The 19,323-nt window shown below is 43.1% G+C and overlaps 1 protein-coding gene across 5 annotated transcripts in view; it reads left to right on the top strand.

Moving 5' to 3' along the window:
- Window positions 1–19,323, top strand: part of FAM193A (family with sequence similarity 193 member A) — a 165,930-nt gene that overhangs the window by 56,156 nt on the left and 90,451 nt on the right. For all 5 annotated transcript variants that reach the window (XM_025438338.2, XM_025438336.2, XM_049108570.1 and 2 more), the window contains exon 2: window positions 9,705–9,950. In XM_025438338.2, the coding sequence (XP_025294123.2) occupies window positions 9,705–9,950 (246 nt within the window). The remainder of the gene's footprint in view (window positions 1–9,704; window positions 9,951–19,323) is intronic.

Genomic DNA, 19,323 nt, shown 5'->3' with positions numbered 1-19,323 from the left:
ATTAAACATACACATTGGCCACAAATGACAGCTTATACCAGACAGTGGAAAACCAGTTTACTCAGAAAGGGTAAAATATCTTACATCACGGGTGTAGAACTCAATTGTTAGTGGCCTTCTCAAGTGCTTTCAGCAATCTGGCCAATTTAGGAATAAGTACATCTTCTTGTGGAAAAATTTCTGGGTTACAACATAGGATCTTACAGAAGTAAGTAAATAAAATATTGCTATTTAAATGTATTTTATGTGTATATAGGATTAGGGAGATGACACTTGTTTAGTGTTTATTCTGGTACATTTATTTTTTAAGAATATTAATGAAATCGAGGGATGCCTGGGTGGTTCGGTGGTTAGCACCTGCCTTTGGCTCAGGGTGTGATCCTGGGATCTGGGATCGAGTCTCACATCGGGCTCCCTGCAAGGAGCCTGCTTTTCCCTCTGCCTACGTCTCTGCCTCTCTCTCTCTCTCTCTCTCTCTCTCTCTGTCTCTCATCAATAAATAAAGAAATCTTTAAAAAAAAGTATTAATGAAATCGGACTGGATTTATCCTCCTGCCTTAACTAAAAGAAGGGCAAAATATCTCAAGCAGTAGTGTACCAATGCTGGACAGCAGGCAGTGCACAACAGTAATCCTTGAGAGATAGAAAATCCAGGAGCTGAGGGTTGGTCAACCTTACTGTCTGGAGAGAATTTGCAGGTCATGGCTCAGGAAGAAAGGAGAGAGTAGCCTGAAGAGTGTCTGATGGTTTCCTTGAATTGAGGAGATCTACCTGAGAACTTGTGGAGGCCAGAGTGAATTTGCAGGGCAGAGTACCAGAGAAGAGAGGGCTGCAAAGAGAAAAAAAGAGAGCCACGCAGAATATTCAGCTGGGTATTGATGAGCACATGCATGTGTGGAAACTGTATATCAAGGGAAGAACCCAGGAAGTGAGTAGTAGAACAATTCATGGAGCTCCTATGGGACCCCAAACAGTTTGTGTTCCCACCAGCCGGAGAGGGAAAATCTTGTAATGCAAAAGTGAGGTCACAAGGGTATTGCCTCAGTAGTGGGAAAGATTTTTTTTTTAAAGGTTCCATTTATTTATTCATGAGAGACACAGAGAGAAGCAGACACAGACAGAGGGAGAAGCAGACTCCCTGCAGAGAACCTGATGCGGGACTCAATCCTGGGACCCTGGGATTACACCCTGAGCTGAAGGCAGACCTTCAACCAGTGAGCCACCCAGGTGTCTCAGTAGTGGGAAAGGCTAAAGGTGCTCTGATCCTGGGAGCATCTCTCTACTGCCAAATAGGATGCTGCCTGATTCATGAATCACTTAATAAAACCAATTCGATCTTTTTATTTATTTATTTATTTATTTATTTATTTATTTATTTATTTATTTATTGAAGATTATTTATTTATTTATTTATTTATTTATTTATTTATTTATTTATGAGAGAAAGAGAGAAGCAGAGACACAGGCAGAGGGAGAAGCAGGCTCCATGCAGGGAGCCTGACGTGAGACTCGATCCCAGGTCTCCAGGACCACACCCCAGGCTGAAGGCGGCACTAAACCGCTGAGCCACGGGCCTGCCACAATTCGATCTTTTTAAAAGAAATGTTCAGATCCCACCTCCCAAATCTTACAAGCAAGCCTTGAAAGGACCAAGCTCTTCCCAGATAACCTAACTATGGGCCACAACAAAGCTCAGAAATATTTGAAGGAGTAAAACCATACCCGTTTTCCTAACACAGTAAAATTCACAGTGTTTACTTTCTAGTCAAAAATCATGCAGAGACAGAAGCAAGCAAATACAGTCCATAATGAGGTTCAAAATAAATAAACAGAAACAGATTCAGAAATGACACATATAATAGAATTATTAGGTAGACGTTAACACAGTTGTTATTGCTATATTCTGCATTTTCAAGAAGACAGAGGAAAGCATGGGCATGTTAAGGAGAAGCACAAAATGTAAGAAAACCCAAATGAACTTCTAGAGTTGCAAACTAGTGTCCAAGATGAAAAATACATTATATGAGGCTTAGTAACAGATTAGACACTGCAGAATAAAAGATTAATGAACTTGAGGAGATAGCAATAGAAGGTATCCAAAAAGAACCGTGAGCATCAGTGAGCCTTGAAACAACTTCACATGGCCCACAGCACTGTATGTAAGTGTCATTGGAGTTCCAGAAAGAAAGAATGGGCATGGGGATTATGAAAAGATATTTGAAGGAATAATGGTGGGAAAATGTGCACATCGAAGCAGCTCAGTAAGCCTCAAGCACAAGAACGATGAAGAAAATACACCACAACACATCATTATTGTATCACTGAAAACAATGTTTATTTTTTTGAAAAAGATTTTCCTTATTCATGAGAGACACACAGAAAGAGGCAGAAACGTAGGCAGAGGGAGAAGCAGGCTTCATGCAGGGAGCCCAATGTGGGACTCGATCCCAGGACTTGAAGATCATGCCCTGAGCTGAAGGCAGACACTCAACTGCCTAGCCACCCAGGTGTCTTGAAAACAATGTTTAAAAGAAAAATGCAGTTAGAAAAAAAAGATGCATTACACTTTGAGCAATGACAAAGGTAGACTTCTCATGAATAACAATGCAAGCTAGAAGTAGAGAAAGAACAACTTTAAAGTACGGAAAGGGAAAAGCATAACCTAGAATTCTAAACCAGCAAAAATATCTTTCAAAAGTGAAAATGATGCCCCTTTGGGGCTGCATGAAAACAAAAAGACACGAAAGTGAAGGTGAGATAAAAATGTTCTGACGTAAAATGTTGGAAGATTTCATGGCTAGTGGATCTTCATCAGAGAATATGATAAAGGAAACTCCAAGCAGAGGAGAAATGACACCAGATGGCAGTCTGGGTCTACACGGAGAAAGGAAGGACACTGGAGATTGTGACTGTATGGGGGAAATACTTTTTATATTACTTTGAAATACAATAATCTATTTAAAGCAAAAACAGTGAGGTGCCTGTCTGGTTCAGTCCATAGAGTGTGCGACTCTTGATCTTGGCTATGAGTTTAGGCCCCTGATTGAGGATAGAGATTACATAAAAATAAAATCTTAAAAAAGAATTTATTGGGGCACCTGGGTGGCTCAGCATTTAAACATCTGCCTTCAGCTTGAGTCATGATCCCAGGGTCCTGAGATTGAGCCCTACATCAGGCTCCCTGCTTTATGGGCAGCCTGCTTCTCCCTCTCCATTGCTTGTGATCTCTCACATATCTCAGATCTCTCAGATTTCTCTCTCAAATAAATGGAATCTTTAAATCTTTTTTTTTTTTCTTAAAAAAAATAAAGCAAAACCAACAATGCCTTATAGAGCTTACATGTAGAAGCAGCATGTCTGACAAGCAACACGAAGGCTAAAAGAGGGAGCAGAGGGCTCTTCTGTGGTGTAGTCATAAAGTCTTACTAGATAGATGTTTGTGGTAAATTAAAATGTATACTGTGACACTAATGCAGCCACTCCAAACAAAAATATAGCTCACAGTCCAACAAGAGATGTAAAGTAGAATCATAAAAAATTCCCAATTTTTAAAAAGTGGAAAAAGAGGAAAAGGAACAAAAATAAATGGGTCACTAGGAAAATAAAAAATTAGATGGAAAATTTAATAATCTTAATCCTATCTCATAATTGTACTTAACATAAATAGTCTAAGCATGACAATTTTAAAAGATTGTGAGAGTGAGAAAAAATCAAGACCCAGTTTTATGCTTTCTGCTATAATGTGCTTTAAACATAAAGATGCAAGTAGGCTAGAAGTAAAGTCATAGGGAAAGATAACGCCTTGCTTATATAAGTGAGAAGAAAGCTGGATTGGCTATGTAAGAAAAACAGATGCCAGAGCAAAGAATATTAGCAGGAGTAAAGAGTAATTTCATACTGATAAGGGGTCAGTTTATCAATTGGACATAAGAATCCTAAATGTCTTTGCACCTAATAACAAAGCTTCAAAATACGTGGAGAAAGACTGATAGTACATCAAGCAAAAATAGACAAATACAAATTTATTATGTTTGGAGATTTTAAGACCTCTCAATAATTGATAAGTAAACAGAAAGTCACTAAGGGCACCTGGATGGCTCAATAGTTGAGCGTCTTTTGGCTCAGGTCATGGTCCCAGGGTCCTAGGATCGAATTCTGCATCGGGCTCCCTGCAGGGAGCCTGCTTTCCCTCTGCCTATGTCTCTGCCTCTCTATGTGTCTCTCATGAATAAATAAATAAATACTCTTTAAAAAGAAAAAAAAAGTCAGTAAGGTTATAGAAGATGAATAACATTGTTAGCCACCTTGGCCTGACAGATGTTTATAGGACACTGCCCAACAACAGCAGCATGCTTACATTGTCTTTTAAGTAAATATCGAACATTTACCAAAGCAGACCATATTCTGAGCCATAAAAAGTCTTGATAAATTTATAAGAATTAAAGTTGTATAAAGCAGCTTCTCTGACTACATGGGATTATATTAGAAATCACTAACAAAACCATACACATGAGGGAACCATATCACATGTTAAACAGCCAATGAACCGAAGAAGAAATCAAGAGGTGACCAAAAAGTATTTTGGACCTAATGAGAATGAAAACGCAGCATATTAATGTTTCTAAAGTGCTTGCCAATGCACTGAGTTTAGGGAAACTTACAGTACTAACCCCCTCTTCATGCAAGAGAAAGGGCTGAATGGCTTGTGCTTCCACCACAAGAAAGTAGAAAATCAAAGAGCCGTTATACCCAAAGTAACCCCCCCAAAAGTAAATAATATCATAAAAGCAAAAATCAATGAAAATAAAATTTTTAAATATGGAAAATCCACAAAACCAAAAGCTGGGTTTTTTTTCCCCCTTTTTCCTTTTTTTTTTTTTTTTTTAAGTAGTTTCCACGCCCAGTGTGGAGCTAACGTTGGGCTTGAATTCACAACCTTGAGATCACAACCTGAGCTGAGATCCAGAGTTAGACATTCAAGGGACACCTGGGTGGCTCAGTGTTGAACATCTGCCTTTGGCTCAGGGCATGATCCCAGGTCTGGGGATCGAGTTCTGCATCGGGCTCCCTGGGAGGAGCCTGCTTCTCTCTCTGCCTATGTCTCTGCCTCTCTCTGTGGGTCTCTCATGAATAAATAAATAAAATCTTAAAAAAAATAAAAGAGTTGGACACTCAACTGACTGAGCTGCCCAGGCGCCCCTGAAAGCTGATTCTTTTAAGAGTAATAAAGTTGATAAACCTTAATCCAGACCAGAGATTTGAATAAATACTACATAAGCCTGTGAAAAGATATTTAACATAATTAATCCTTAGGGAAAACCACAGTGAGGCAGCACCACACAGTCATTACAGTAGCTACAATCAACTCATCATATTGATGAGGATGTGGATTAATTGGAACTCTCGAAGACTGCTTTTTGGGAGGAATTTGGCAATTTCTCAAAAGCTAGACTTGTACCTACCATATTACCCAGTTATTCTGTTCCTTGGTATTTGTGCAAGAAAAACAAAAGCATGTGTCTACACCAAGATTCTACATGAGTGTTCACAGCAGCTACTATTTGTAATAGCCAGAAACTGGAAATAACCCAGATGTCTCTGAATGGGAGGATGGATAAACAAGTTGTAGCTTACCCACATAATGGAATACTACTCAGCAGTAAAAAGAAATCAACTCCTGAGGCACCTGGAGGGCACAGTCAGTTAAGCATCTACTTTCAGCTCAGGTCATGCTCCTGAAGTCCTGGGATAGAGCCCTATGTTGGGCTGTCTGCTCAGTGGGGAATCTGCTTCTCTGACTCCCTCTGCCCCCCACCTCTGACTCATGCATACTCTATCTCAAAATCTTAGGAAAGGAAAGGAAAGGAAAAGGAAAAAAGGAAAGGAAAAAGAAAGGAAAAGACCAACTCCTGATACATACCTGGGAATCCTCTCCAAATAACTATACTTTTCAAAAGAAGCCAAACAAGAGAGTATGTTGTGTGATATAACTTATATACAATTCTAGAAGTTGCATAGTAATGGATAGACACAGAAGTGGTCACCTGTGAATGGGATAGGAGGGAAGGGGATGTGGAGGAAGAGGGTGCAGAAGGACATTAGGCAACTTGGAGGGTAATGTTCATTATCTTGATTGCTGTGGTTTCACAGGTGTGTCTGTGTTAGGACTACTCCAATTGCATGCCTCAGTTGTCCAGCTTATTTTACCTTGGTTATACTTCAGTATAGCTGAAAATGCTTTTAAAAGATTCAGTGGAGTTTATATTTGTACCTCCCATTTAATCACAGGAGAGTAACTATGTGGCAGATACAAGTGTTTGGTTATTTTGGTATAGTATGCACACGTGGGTATCTTGTAGTAATCTGTTACTTGCTTCATCTGAAGAAAGGCGTGGAGAGTAGAGGTTGACCCCCTTGAGAAGACTAGCTTCATACTTGAGCACTTTGGTCAAGAGTTGAGAAGTTTTGACTTTGATTCAGGAGGTGGTCTACCCTCTCCCCAAGGATCATCTGGCCTGGCTCCATGGCTTGACATACCACATGCACTGCTGATCCCGAATTATATATCCCATTGCAGCCTACTCCCGAAGTGTCTTACTTGTGTAGAACAAGCCCGCCATGTTTTTTGGATGTTTAACACAAACTTCATGGTACATCATCTAAAGCAAACCTTGGTTCTTGCCATTGCCCCAGCCTGTCTGGCTGTGTTTGGCATTTCTATTGTTCGTATGCCCACTGTCTAGGCATTCACATCTTCATCACATCCTTGGGTCTTTTGGCAGGCAAGTCTTGTAGTTCTACCTTCAGCACTTGTGAGTCTGACTGCTCTGGACCTCCATGGTTCCTGCCTGCACCTGGACCCACCTAGAACAGCATTACCTCCACCAGAGTTCATTTTTTACACAGTAAAGTTTCCTTTTAAGATGCCAGCTGGTTCCTACCTGTCCTTCTGAGAAATCTTTGGTCTCTTCCCATGGCCCTCAGCCCTGGAGAGCAGCCCCCGCCTGTCCCTTGTTCTGGTGGTGCTCCTGGCCTTCATCTGGGGCCTCAAGCCTGTGCAGGTCCCTACTTGCTGCCTCTGCTTGCAATGCTCTTCTCCCAGATTTTCATGCAGCTGTGTTTGCTTCTGTTGGGCCTTAGCTTTGCTTCACCCATGATAATATGGTGCCCTCCTTATAGCTCTGCTCTGTATCCTTGCTGAATTTATTTCTTCATGGAGGAATACTTCCTGCCATTGGAAGGCAGGTACTTATGTCTGAATTTGCCTGTCTGACACCTCTCAGGAAACTGTAGGCCCTTTGGGCTATTCACAGTTCCTTCTTTGATCTAACCTGCTAGGATGCCTGGCACACTGTATTTCAGTGTTTATGGCAGAGGGGTTCCTCATCACATATTGCTTCCCTGCACTCGATCCAAGGAAGATTTGTTTCTGCCTTTCCTCCTCTGCTTGTCTCCAATATCTGCCTCCTTCACAGTCTTGTCAGCTCTCCCTGATCCCGTGTTTGCATCTCATCTCTTTCCCACATACAACCTCATTGCCCAGTTAGCACTCGCCCACCTTACCCCTCTGGCCTCCTGCCCCAGGGCCTTTCTGCTTGCTCTTGGGAGTGTCCCTTTCCCGGGTACCTGTGTGGCTACTACCAGCCCCAGACAATCAGGTATCTCCTGGAGGGAGTTCTCACTGGCCATCCTGAATGGGAAGTACTGTTCCCAACCCCAGACACTCCTGCCTGCTCTATGTTTTTCTCCTTCTCAGTGACCACTATCTCATGTTCTGTATTTTGTCCTGATCTGTGTCATATGTAGTCTTATCTTTTGCAAGGATATTAGCTCCCCATGGGCAGGGACTTTGTTTTAGTTATTGCTGTGTGCTCAGTGCCTGGATGGGTGCCTTGGCACATGGTGGCTCCCAGTAAATACTGGATGGACAGACTGCCCGTTATGCAGATGAGCAGATGATCTGGAGCAGAACTGGTTACCCTCAGGTCAGCTCTGGCTCTTCTAATCTCTGGCTTGGGGACTTTGTAACCTTGAAGCCCAGCAGCTCCTTCTCTGAGTAAAAAGATGGCCTAGAAAGATCTGAAGGCTGTGGCTGTTCTATTGATGATGGGTTGTTTTTTTATAGGCCTAGGGACAAGAGATGGTTTTACATAGGGTTAAATCAGTGTGGTTTTTGAAATTGTCTTATTTTCTACATCTGGATTTGTTGGGACAGAGAAAGACATCTCCTCCCATGGTATTCTGTGGTTTGAGGAGCAGTCTGGAGTTTTCTGGAATACCACTCACTGGGATATAGTACTCTTCCCTTGATGCACAACCCACACATTCAAGTGATTGCTGAGTGGGGTCTGGTTAAAACCATGGAACCTGCAGATGTGACAGGTTTAAGTAGTTTTGGTCACTGGATTATAAAGCAGGTAAGAATATATGTGCAAGTCTTAGTGGTGCTGTTATTCACTCCTTTCATCATTCATTCATCTTTCACCCTGGCATCCCCTACCCACCCCCTGTGTAAGTACCTGGTCACCTGCCAGCCATCCTGGGTTTTAGAGGTGGAGCCTGTGGAGCCGGTTGTGTAAATGCACACTTGTAGTCCAGCGAACAAGCACAACCAAAGACCTATGTGAGCCTTGGAGCAGGAGAACAGAGCCTTCGAACAGGAGAACAGGGAGAGCGCCGAGGGCTGAGGGAAGAGCTGGGCTGCTGGCTGGGCAGGCCTGGGTAAGGTGTACTGGAGGAGCTTCTGGGTAGAACTGGAGACTTGGTAAAATACCTTGAGGTTCCAGCATGAATAACCTTGGCATCCGTCCTGGTCCTCTTTACACTCCCTTGTGCCACGTGTCCTGTGGCAGAGGACAGCATTGGAGGCCTGGGGGGATTTCTGTAGCCTTGATCCCACATGTGCTTTGGCTTGGAACCGTGGCAGAGCTGTGCCTGACTCTGGAAGGTCATGCCTGGCTTCCCTGCTCATGTACTGCCCAGGTCTGCCTCTCTTGAACCCCTCTTGAGAATTTGCAGGATGGTTCCTCTCTGCAGATGACACATCTTGGGCTCACATTGATTTGGATTAAAGTCTTGGCCCCTGCTTGCTAACCTTACTACTTTAGGCGTGTTTTAAATATGTGGGACCCGTTTGTGTGTTCTTGAAGCTAATTTTCCTTTTCTGATGGGTGATGGAAAATCTTTTGAAGAGAATCTAGGGCAGGGATCTTGCCTCTTACCTATTTAAAAAAGCAGACATTGAAATTGAGTAACTAGAGATGAACTGAGCAGCACTGATGCTGAGCCAGAAGGGAAGCTGGGTCTTGGATGTGTGGTGCCGCCAGACTTCTCTAATGCTGATCTTGCCTCTAGAACTAGAACACTCCCCTCCCCTCTGACATGGTTGGGGGTTTGTACACACACCTAGGCTGGAATTAATGCCTTGGGTGTGACCCCTCGTATGCACACACCTCTGGAAGAGTGGCTTTAAACTCTGCTGGGCAGTTTTCTTACTCCTACTAAGATGTTCTTTATGGTCCTTCTCTTTATTTGGAGTATTATGAGTTTCTAGTTCACTAGATAGAATTTTATTTAACAAATTCCCTATTTGATGCTTATGTAAACATACATGTACATTATCATTTAAAACTATATTGTATTTTTAAATGATCTTGGCTTTGTGGATCATGTTTTGAAAGTAGAATTTTCTTTTTCTATTCCAGACTCCTTTTAATTTTGGCATGAATCATAGAACACCACCCTACCCCGCTGGGGATTATTGCCTTCTGTGCAGAAGTGAGCGGAAAGACTCTTCGTTCTTAGAGAGTGGAATTAAGACTGCAAGCAAATTGGCCCTCTCCATGGCTCCCAAGGGCAACAGCGTGCTGCACCTGCCACTGTGGGTGTGCCCAGACTGCCGGCGGGCTGTGGAGAAGGAGGAGAGGCCCAGCAGCCTTGATCAGCCGTCGGTGAGTGCCTGGCACAGAACACATGGGCTTGTCAGCTTCCTTACCCTGTGGATTACAGAGCTGATTGATTGGGCAGTGAAATCATGAATTTGGGTTAGCTTTTTGGAAGGAAACCCCTCTTGCGCCATCTTCCGGTCCGTTGTTCCACCCTCTGGGGTTTTTGTCCTGGTCTTCTGTAACACACCTGCAGTGGGTAGTAGGGGACCTGCCCTCCCTGGTCTCATAACTTGGTCAGCGAGCTCAGGGGGCCCAAAGGATGTGTCTTGGCTTTTTTAAGTCTGTCCTCAGGATGGCAGTGCCATTTTTCTGGAAAGCTCAGAGACTCTTAGAGCATTTGGTTCTGGCTGGTTCCATGTGCTAGTAACTCACCTGAAATGTTTTCCCAGATGCAGTTCTCAGGTTGGGTTTCCCCACCCTGTTTTTTCCTCATTTCTTGCCTCAGTGAAATGGAGGCATTCTGAGGCCTTCAGGCATACATGGGAAGGCCTCAGCCTTAGTCTGCTATTTGGGTTCTAGAAGGAAGTACTTGGCTTTTGCAACCAGGTAAGGTCCCACATTGTAGGGCTTTTCTTTTTTTTTTTTTTTTTAATATTTATTTATTTATTCATGATAGACAGGGAGAGAGAGAGAGAGAGAGAGAGAGAGAGAGGCAGAGACACAGGCAGAGGGAGAAGCAGGCTCCATGCCGGGAGCCCGATGCGGGACTTGATCCCAGGACTCCAGGTTCGCGCCCTGGGCCAAAGGCAGTTGCTAAACCGCTGAGCCACCCAGGGATCCCCTGTAGGGCTTTTCTGTTCCTTTTATTTTTGCCTCTGAGCAGCTACCAGTTTCCTGAGCTTTTGTCTTCAGATACCTCCCTACATGAGGCCACCACCACCGTGCTCTATTCTCTGCTGCACCCAGGGACTGCTGTCCAGGGCAAGTGTGCCGCTGTGGTGAATAGTCATTGTGAGTCTCCTTTGTCTCTGGTCTCATGGCCTCATTCCTGACTACCTCTATGCCAGTGACTTCTGTCCTAGGGTTTCCATGAAGGTGATGCCTCCAAACACATGCCAGTGTCTGCACTCAAGATCTCATCATTCATTGGAATAAAAATTGATGTCTCACCCCACCTCCTCTTACTTGCTCCCTTCTCCTGTGTGTTCTCTGCTGCGCCTCTTTCTGATATACAGCACATTCAGCTTCTTCGTCTTGCTTAGCTCCTTCACCGGAATCGACGTTCCACAGGGGTGGCTGTTTTTGTGCATTTTCTAAGCAGGAACAGTGCCTAGCCTGGCATATTTTAAGAAACCCAAATATTTGAATTAGTGAATGAATGAGCATGGAAGTGAATAAATGGTGGAACCCCCTCAGTAGGATTAAAAAGATGGCATAGTCGATCTTAAGTGGATAAAGTGGTAAAAACCATCCAATCCTCTTGCTTTCATCATTTTATTGTTTTACTTTGTTTCCTTTCTGTGTCCTTTTAATGTGTGTGGCCCTTGCTCTGTCCCCTGTTGCTGTCCCCTGCCCTGGCTGGAAGCACTGCCTGTGCTCCCTGAACTTCCAGTCTTGGCTTCTCTGCCTGGGTCTGCTCCTCTGTTTGAGCCCAACTGTGCGTTTGGAAGATGGGTGGCTGTTGTTCAGGCTGGTCTGGGAGACAAGTAGAAATAGCAGTGATTTCCCAGAAGTTGCCCTGATGCAGGGGTGGCCTCATTCCCTAACTCCATTTGTCCTGGATAATGAATCGTCAGAGGAGGCTTTTTCTCATCAAATGTGAGGGGATCCCTGGATGGCTTAGCAGTTTGGCGCCTGCCTTCAGCCCAGGGCATGATCCTGGAGTCCCGGGATAGAGTCCCACATCGGGGTCCCTGCATGGAGCCTGCTTCTCCCTCTGCCTATGTCTCTGCCTCTCTCTCTATCTGTGTCTCTCATTAATAAATAAATAAAATCTTTAAAAAAAAAAAAGTGACGCTGGCCACCACAGAGGAAATGCTGGCCTATGTTTGTAGACTTTGTTCTTCTGCTACTTTTGTGAGGTTGTTGTCTTTGTTCAAGTCAGCTAAGATTGCTGGCCTTTTTAAAAATATGAGGTATAATTTACATCTAGTAAAATTCTTTTAAATTGTGTATATATTTCAGTGAATTTTGACACATTTATATAGTTACATAACTACCATGACTGCAGTTAAGATGTAGAACATTTCCGTCGCCCCAAAAGTTCCCCCTGGTCACATTGGGAGGCATGCCCTTCCCCCGGTCCCTTGTAACCGTTGACTTGATTTCTGCCTCTGGTTTTGCTTTTCTAAATGTCACATAGACTCCTTCCACTAGTCATAATGCTTTGGAGAGCCATGCAGCAGTAGTTTGCTCTGTTGCTGGAGAGGTTGTAGAGATGCACCACGCTTTGTTTATCCATTCACCACTGATGGGTGTTTGAGCTGTTTCCAGATTCTGACTATTTTGCATAAAGCTATGCGAAGCTTGTAGAGGTCCTTCTCTAGACATTTGTTCTGCATGTTGCTGGAATGATTTGCTTTTGTTGGTTAAGGACTTTTTGTCTGTGCTCATGAAGGATGTTTGCCTGAAGTCTTGTCTTTAATGTCTTTCAAGGCCTCATAAGATGAGTTGAGATGCGTTCCTGCTTCATCTTTTTTTCTGGAAGAGTTTGTGTAGAATTTAGTATTATTTCTTTCTTAAGTGTTGTTGGTTCTTGCTTTCTGTGTCTCTCAAACTATTAGGTGGGATGCCAGGCAGGACATGGAAAAGACCGCAGGGGGATCCCTGGGTGGCACAGCGGTGTGACGCCTGCCTTTGGCCCGGGGCATGATCCTGGAGACCCGGGATCGAATCCCACGTCGGGCTCCCAGTGCATGGAGCCTGCTTCTCCCTCTGCCTGTGTCTCTGCCTCTCTCTCTCTCTCTCTCTCTCTCTCTCTCTCTCTCTGTGTGTGGCTATCACAAATAAATTAAAAAATTAAAAAAAAAAAAAAAAAGGAAAAGACCACAGGGCTGAGGGGGGCCTTACTCGGCAGTCACCCTCATGCATACCTGGGAGCTGGGGCAGTCTGGTCAGCGCTTCAGCTGGCCTGGCTTTGCTCCTGTTGCCTTCACACACTCATTTCTGTAGCAGCATATGTGGGCTGGGGAGGGGTCTCCCTTCATGTTCCAGCCCCCTCTGTGTGGCAGTGGGCCACCCTTAACCTCCCCTTCAGCACGAGACTCCCACCCTGGTATCTTCCCTGTGCCTGGGGCTCCAGTGCAGCTCTGCTGGTGATCCTGTCCCCTTGTGATAGAAGCCAGAGTCTGCCAGTATCTCTAGAAGTTTTGGGTGGGATACACCCCCAGAGCCTCCCTGGAATGGCTGACCTGTATCTGTCTCCCATGGTGGAAAGCTAGATGCCCTCCTGTCAGTGGATCAGGCCTGTGCCTCAGGTGAAGGGCGCTTGCCACCACTGCAGCAAAGCTGCTTCCTCCCAGAGCAGGATCAGGCCTTCTCTGATGTGGAAGATTATCCTGGATGCCCCGGCACCCTGCCTTTACAGTTCCATGTTATAGACTCCCTCCATTCCCAGACCTTGTCGTGCCTGGACACTCAGGAAGTCTTCCCTCCAGACATCCTCATCCCTTTCACACTGGCAGGTCCCTCTTACTGCTCCATTCTCCAGCAGCCAGAGTCCATGACTCAGCATTGCCATCACTTGCTTGCTAAACCCCATGAGTCTTTTGCCTAAGACCTGGCTCACTGGCTCAGCACTACCCCTCCCTCCACCTGGTAGAGTGTTGCTGGAGAAAGCTGCAGGCCTCTGCTCCCTGCTGCCCATTGACATCGTGGTTCCGGGCTGTGGACAGGCATCTGGCATGTTGCTCTGGCTTTGTACCTGACCGCAGAAGGGTGTGAACCTTTCCTCTCCTTTCTTCCCAAACTCCCACAACCTCTTTGCCTTGCTCAGCTCAGCAGCTGACCTCACACTCCAGGGACACTCGGGCCCTGGCTCATCTGCCACCCCACAGTTGGGGGAGGCCCGCCCTCCCTGAGGCTTTCAGGTGCCTCTCCCCTTTCGTCTTCTCCAGGACTTTGTTGTTCTGGTGAGTCTTTTCTTCTTGGGCGCCACAGGTCTTTTCTTCTGTCCTGCCTCATGCCCAGAAAAGTACAGATGCTCTAGAATTGTCTATTTTTCCAATAACCCGCCTCTGACCTCGTGGTCCCTCACAACCATCACTCTCACTCCTACTCCCGTTGCAGCTGTGCACATCTCTGGGAAAATAATAAACTCCTGGTTCAGTTTCCTTTGTGGTAAGAGATTTTCCATTTCTTTTCCAGTTAGTTTTGATGCATTACATTCTGAGAAATTAAGAGTTCCTGGTACAAAATCGTGTAGAGGCCATGTGTTCATAACTTATTGTACTTACACATACAAATCTTTATCCTTATATTTGTGCTCTTTCTTTTTTGAACGAGTCTTGCTAGAAGTCTGTCTGTTTTGTCTTTTCAAAGAACTTTTTAACTTAAAAAAAAATCTCCTTTCTGTTTTCATTAATTACTGCTGTGTGTGTATAGACTTGATTAGTCAGTGCTGTGGCAAGTGTGGTGAGACTTTGGGAGCACAGCCAAAAGTAGTGCCAACCAGTCCCCCTGTGTCTTGCAGAGGCTTCCAGTGTGGGCAGGTTCTTGTCTTTTCCTCCAGATATATTCTGTTCTGAGTATTGAAAGGTAGTGATGACAAACACCACAGTGTCCTACATTGTACACACCTGTCAGTAAGTAGAGGCATGGGGTTCTCTTACTTTCTTCTCCTTGGAAGAAGGGCATGGATACCATGGCAAGGTGAGGTGCACGTTGATGGAGGGTGCTGTCCATTTCCAAGCCTCTTCTGAGGGTTCTTGATAAAGGTATCCAGGGTGCCTGTGCTATGGTACCAACTGCTTCTGGGAGTTGCATTCCTTGCAGATGTCACCTTGTGAGAAATCTTGTGGGAACCTGAGCCTGCCTAGGGCAGGCAGGGGGACAGTCTTGTCCCACTTTCTGGCTTCCAGGCCAGGAGCCACCAGATATTGTCATGGAGTTCCTGTTGCTCATGACTACAAATCTGGTTTTTTTCTTCTTTATGGTAGCTCTTTTGCCTTCCTGAGTTTTCACCCACCGTTTTTATCATTCTTCTCTGATAGGCACTGGAAACCTCTAATTGCTATACTAGATTTTGAAATGTTAGTTACATTGGCTCAATTTTAAGTATTATCCAGTTTTCATTATTTCTGTTTTCAACCATGAATTGTTGAGAAGTATTTGTAAATACGCAAACAGATCTTTTGGGTTACTTTTAATCATTGACTTTTAATTTCATGCTGTTGGATATCATAGTCTCTATTAGAGTGATTGCTCTCTGGTCAGTTACACTAATACATGGTTAACTTTTTCTGAGTGTTCCACGTGTACTTGAAAATGTATTCCCAGGATTGAGAGGACTCTATTCCCCGGTTAGGTCAACCTCTTGTTAATTACACTTTCTTCTATGTTTTTACTAAGTTTTTTGTGTGCTTAATCTGTCAGTTTCTGAGTAAGATTAGTTGAACTCTCCTACTCTGCATGTATAGTTGTCCTTTTTTCCTTATAAATATTTTCATTTCTGCTCTACATTTTAAAGCTCTGGTGGTGAATACATGTTAAAATGACTAAATCCTGTTGTATTATAGTTCTTTTATTCACTGAAGCCATGTGTGGTTTCTCCTAAAGGACTGCAGTTTGCAGAGCTACATGAGCTCCCTCCCCTTCTCCCCTCCTTTCATGTACTGTCATTTTCCGTCTCTTGGTGTTGGTGTGTTTTAGGTGGTCTTGTGTAGTCGGCATAAAGGTAGACTTGATTTGGTTTTGTTGGAGAGTCTCCTTAGTGGTGAAATTACTCTGTCACTCAGCAATCAGGGTTTATTTCTGCCACCATGCAGGTTATGACTCAAGCATCAACCTTAGCTCACATCCCCTCTGTGCCACTTGAATCTCTGCCTTCTTGGAGTTGACACTGTCCTGATGTTCCTGGCACTCAGTCTTCCTGCTCTTCTCTATCAATCGTGGCACCTGTATGCCTCTGCTCCTAAACAGTCATCCAGTCTCTTGTTTTGAATTTCATAGAAACAATATACAGTATACATTATTTTGTGCCTGATTTATTTTGTTCATCATTATATTTGAGATTCCTCAATGTTACAGGGTTTTTTTTCATTTTCATTACTATATACTATCTGCCCTTTTGAATATACTATGTGTTGGTTGTTTCCAAATTTTGCTATTATGATTGATGCTCTTGGAACACATGTTCATACATTCTATTGTGTGTACATGTGGGAAAGGAATTACTGAGTCATAGAGATTTATATAATTAACTGATTACAAGTTAAGATCAACAGCATATTTTTTTAAAGATTTTTTATTTATTCATTCGTGATAGAGAGAGAGAGAAAGGCAGAGACACAGGCAGAGGGAGAAGCAGGCTCCATGCCGGGAGCCCGACGCGGGACTTGATCCCGGGACTCCAGGATCGTGCCCTGGGCCAAAGGCAGATGCTAAACCACTGAGCCACCCAGGGATCCCCCAATAGCATATTTTTAAATGAAAACTATTTTCCAAAACAAAAACAATTTCATGAGCAAAGTAGCATTGTTTTATAAACAATGTTAGTGTTTGGACAATATTAGACAGCTAGATTCTCATATCTGCTTCTGTATTCAGTGTGTTATAGGTGGTTTTGATTGAAGCATTATGAGGAAAGTAATATGAGAGCTTTTTCAGATAATTGTGGATATTAGTTTTTGATACTGCTCCAAACTATGACAAGTAATAGTTTCTTAATGGTTGGTGGCGGTGTAGAGTATGAAACAGTGTCAGTGAATTTTTCCTGTGTGGTTAAATTAAAATACATTGTCTTTCTTGAATTCTGAAGGATACCTTACCCATTGGTGATTTTGTAACAGCATACATTTGTATAATAATGGTTTACTGAGTTGGGCAGATTCTTTCCGATACTGACACCGTTCATTATTCAATATAAATTATATTTGTGGGGCACATGTGTAGTTCAGTTGGTTACACATCTGACTCTTGATTTCAGCCACCAGGACTGGCCAAGGAACTCCTCTTTTTTAAACTAAGTGTATGGAAGGTGGAAGAGCAGTGGTTACTGGCACACTTCGTTGGGCAACTTTTCATTCTCACCAAAGCGCTGGCTGCTAAACCTGTCATTGCTTCTGCACCACCAGTCAACACAGGGAAAAGGCAAATAACATCTAGATGTTAATGTGAAAATAATTTTGACTAGTATACTTGCTGAAAGGGTGTTGGGGACTGCCATGGGTCCACGGACCATGTTTGGAGAGCCGCTGTTCTCTCGAGTACAGTGGTCCCCCATCTGCCATTCCCCTTTCCATGGTCTCAGATCCCACAGTCAGCCAATCCAGAAGCAAGTGATCCTCCTCCTGATGTGTGGTCAGAAGGGTAGTGGTAGCCTGACACTAGGTCACAGCACCCATCTCACTTCTCTCCTCCATTTCTTCATGTGGGCACTTTATCATCTCACATCATTGCATGAAAAGAGTGAGTGCAGGACATGGGTGCAAGAAATTTTGAGAGAGAGAGACAGAGACCACATTCACACAACTTTTATTACAATGTATTACTACACTGTTCTAGTTTATTATTACATATTAATATTATTATTGTAACTATTGTTAATCTCTTGTTGTGCCTAATTTGTAAATTAAACTTTATCGTAGGTATGTAAGTATAGGAAAAAACATAGTATAGGTAGGGTATGATAGATTCATGGGTTTAGGCATCCACCTGGGGTCACGTAACATATCCCTTGTTGATAAGATGGGTGACTGTATTTGTCTTTTTCCTTCAGACCTATGGGACTTCTTTATGTTTTACTGAACATGACCCCTTTGCTGGTTTTACGCATTGCAGAGACCAGCTGCCTCTTTTTTGCTTCTCTTTTAACTGTTTATAGTGTCTTTTGATGACTACAAATCCATTTTTTAAAAATATTTTATTAGAGAGAGAGAACATGAGAGGGCAAGGAGAAAGGGAAAGAGGGTCTCAAGGAACTTCTGCACTGAGTGTGGAGCCTGACACAGCACTCAATCTCACAATCTCAAGATCATGACCTGCGCCAAAATCAAGAGTTGGACACTTCACTGACTTTGCCATCCAGGCACCCCAAACACAAATTCATTTTTAATCTAGTCAGATTTCTCAAATTTTTCCTAAGTAGTTGCCACTTTATTTAGTTCTGTTTATTACAGATTTTTCCTATCATGACACAGTAAACATATTCTTTATTTATTTTTTTAATATTTTTTTATTTATTCATGAGAGACACACAGAGAGAGAGAGGCAGAGACACAGGCAGAGGGAGAAGCAGACTCCATGCAGGGAGCCCGACGTGGGACTCAATCCTGGGTCTCCAGGATCAGGCCCTGGGCTGAAGGTGGCACTAAACCGCTGAGCCACCTGGGCTGCCCCAGCATATTCTTTAGAGTGTATTTTCTTTTTCTATAAGTACTGTCCAAAGAAATAAGTGAATGACAAATGCAAGCCACCATGTGAATAATATATTTTAGTAGCCACATATCAAAAACTAAAATGAAATAGGTGATATGACAATCTATTTTTCCCTCAGTGTATCCAAACTATCATTTCAACCAGTACTCAATATAAAAAATGTTATGTTATTTTCAGTTTGTTTTGTATTAAATATTCAGAGTTGTTTGTATATTTTACTCATACAGTGTGCATCACTTAGGATGCTCACATCTCACAGGCTCAGTAGCCACGTATAACTTGGCTAGCATAGTAAACAGCACAGTCCTATATTTTTATTGTTTTGCCTTTCATATTTAGACCTGCAGCCCTCATGGAATTGAAATTAAATTTTTATATGGTGTGAGATAAAGATCTAGTTAAATTTATTTCCGTGTGGAAATCCAGTTCCTTAGCAGTGTTTGTTGAAATGACTGTTCCCTGCCCCCCTCCTCCTTGCCCCACTTTTTAGCACCACCTTTGTTACAGATCAAGCATCTGTATATGTGTGGATGTATTTCTGGGCTCTGTGTTTTGTTTCCTTGCTTTGTTTGTCCTTGTACTAACAGCATGTTGTCTTAATTACTGTAGCTTTGTAATAAATCTCATTTTCAGAGAAAAAGTACTCTTAACTCTGTACTCTTTAAACATGTCTTACTTAGTCTTCATTCTTTGCATTTCTGTACAACTGAAAATTATCTTGTGAGTTTATACATACAAACCCAAAATATATAGAACAACCCTGTTAGGATTTGACTGGGATTACATGGAGTCTGTAAATCAGTAGGAGGAGAATTAACTTCTTTCTAATACTATTAATAAT

The sequence above is a fragment of the Canis lupus genome, chromosome 3 (genome assembly GCF_003254725.2).
Source record: "Canis lupus dingo isolate Sandy chromosome 3, ASM325472v2, whole genome shotgun sequence".
Lineage (NCBI taxonomy): Eukaryota > Metazoa > Chordata > Mammalia > Carnivora > Canidae > Canis > Canis lupus.
This window is presented reverse-complemented; position numbering and strand designations above follow the sequence as displayed.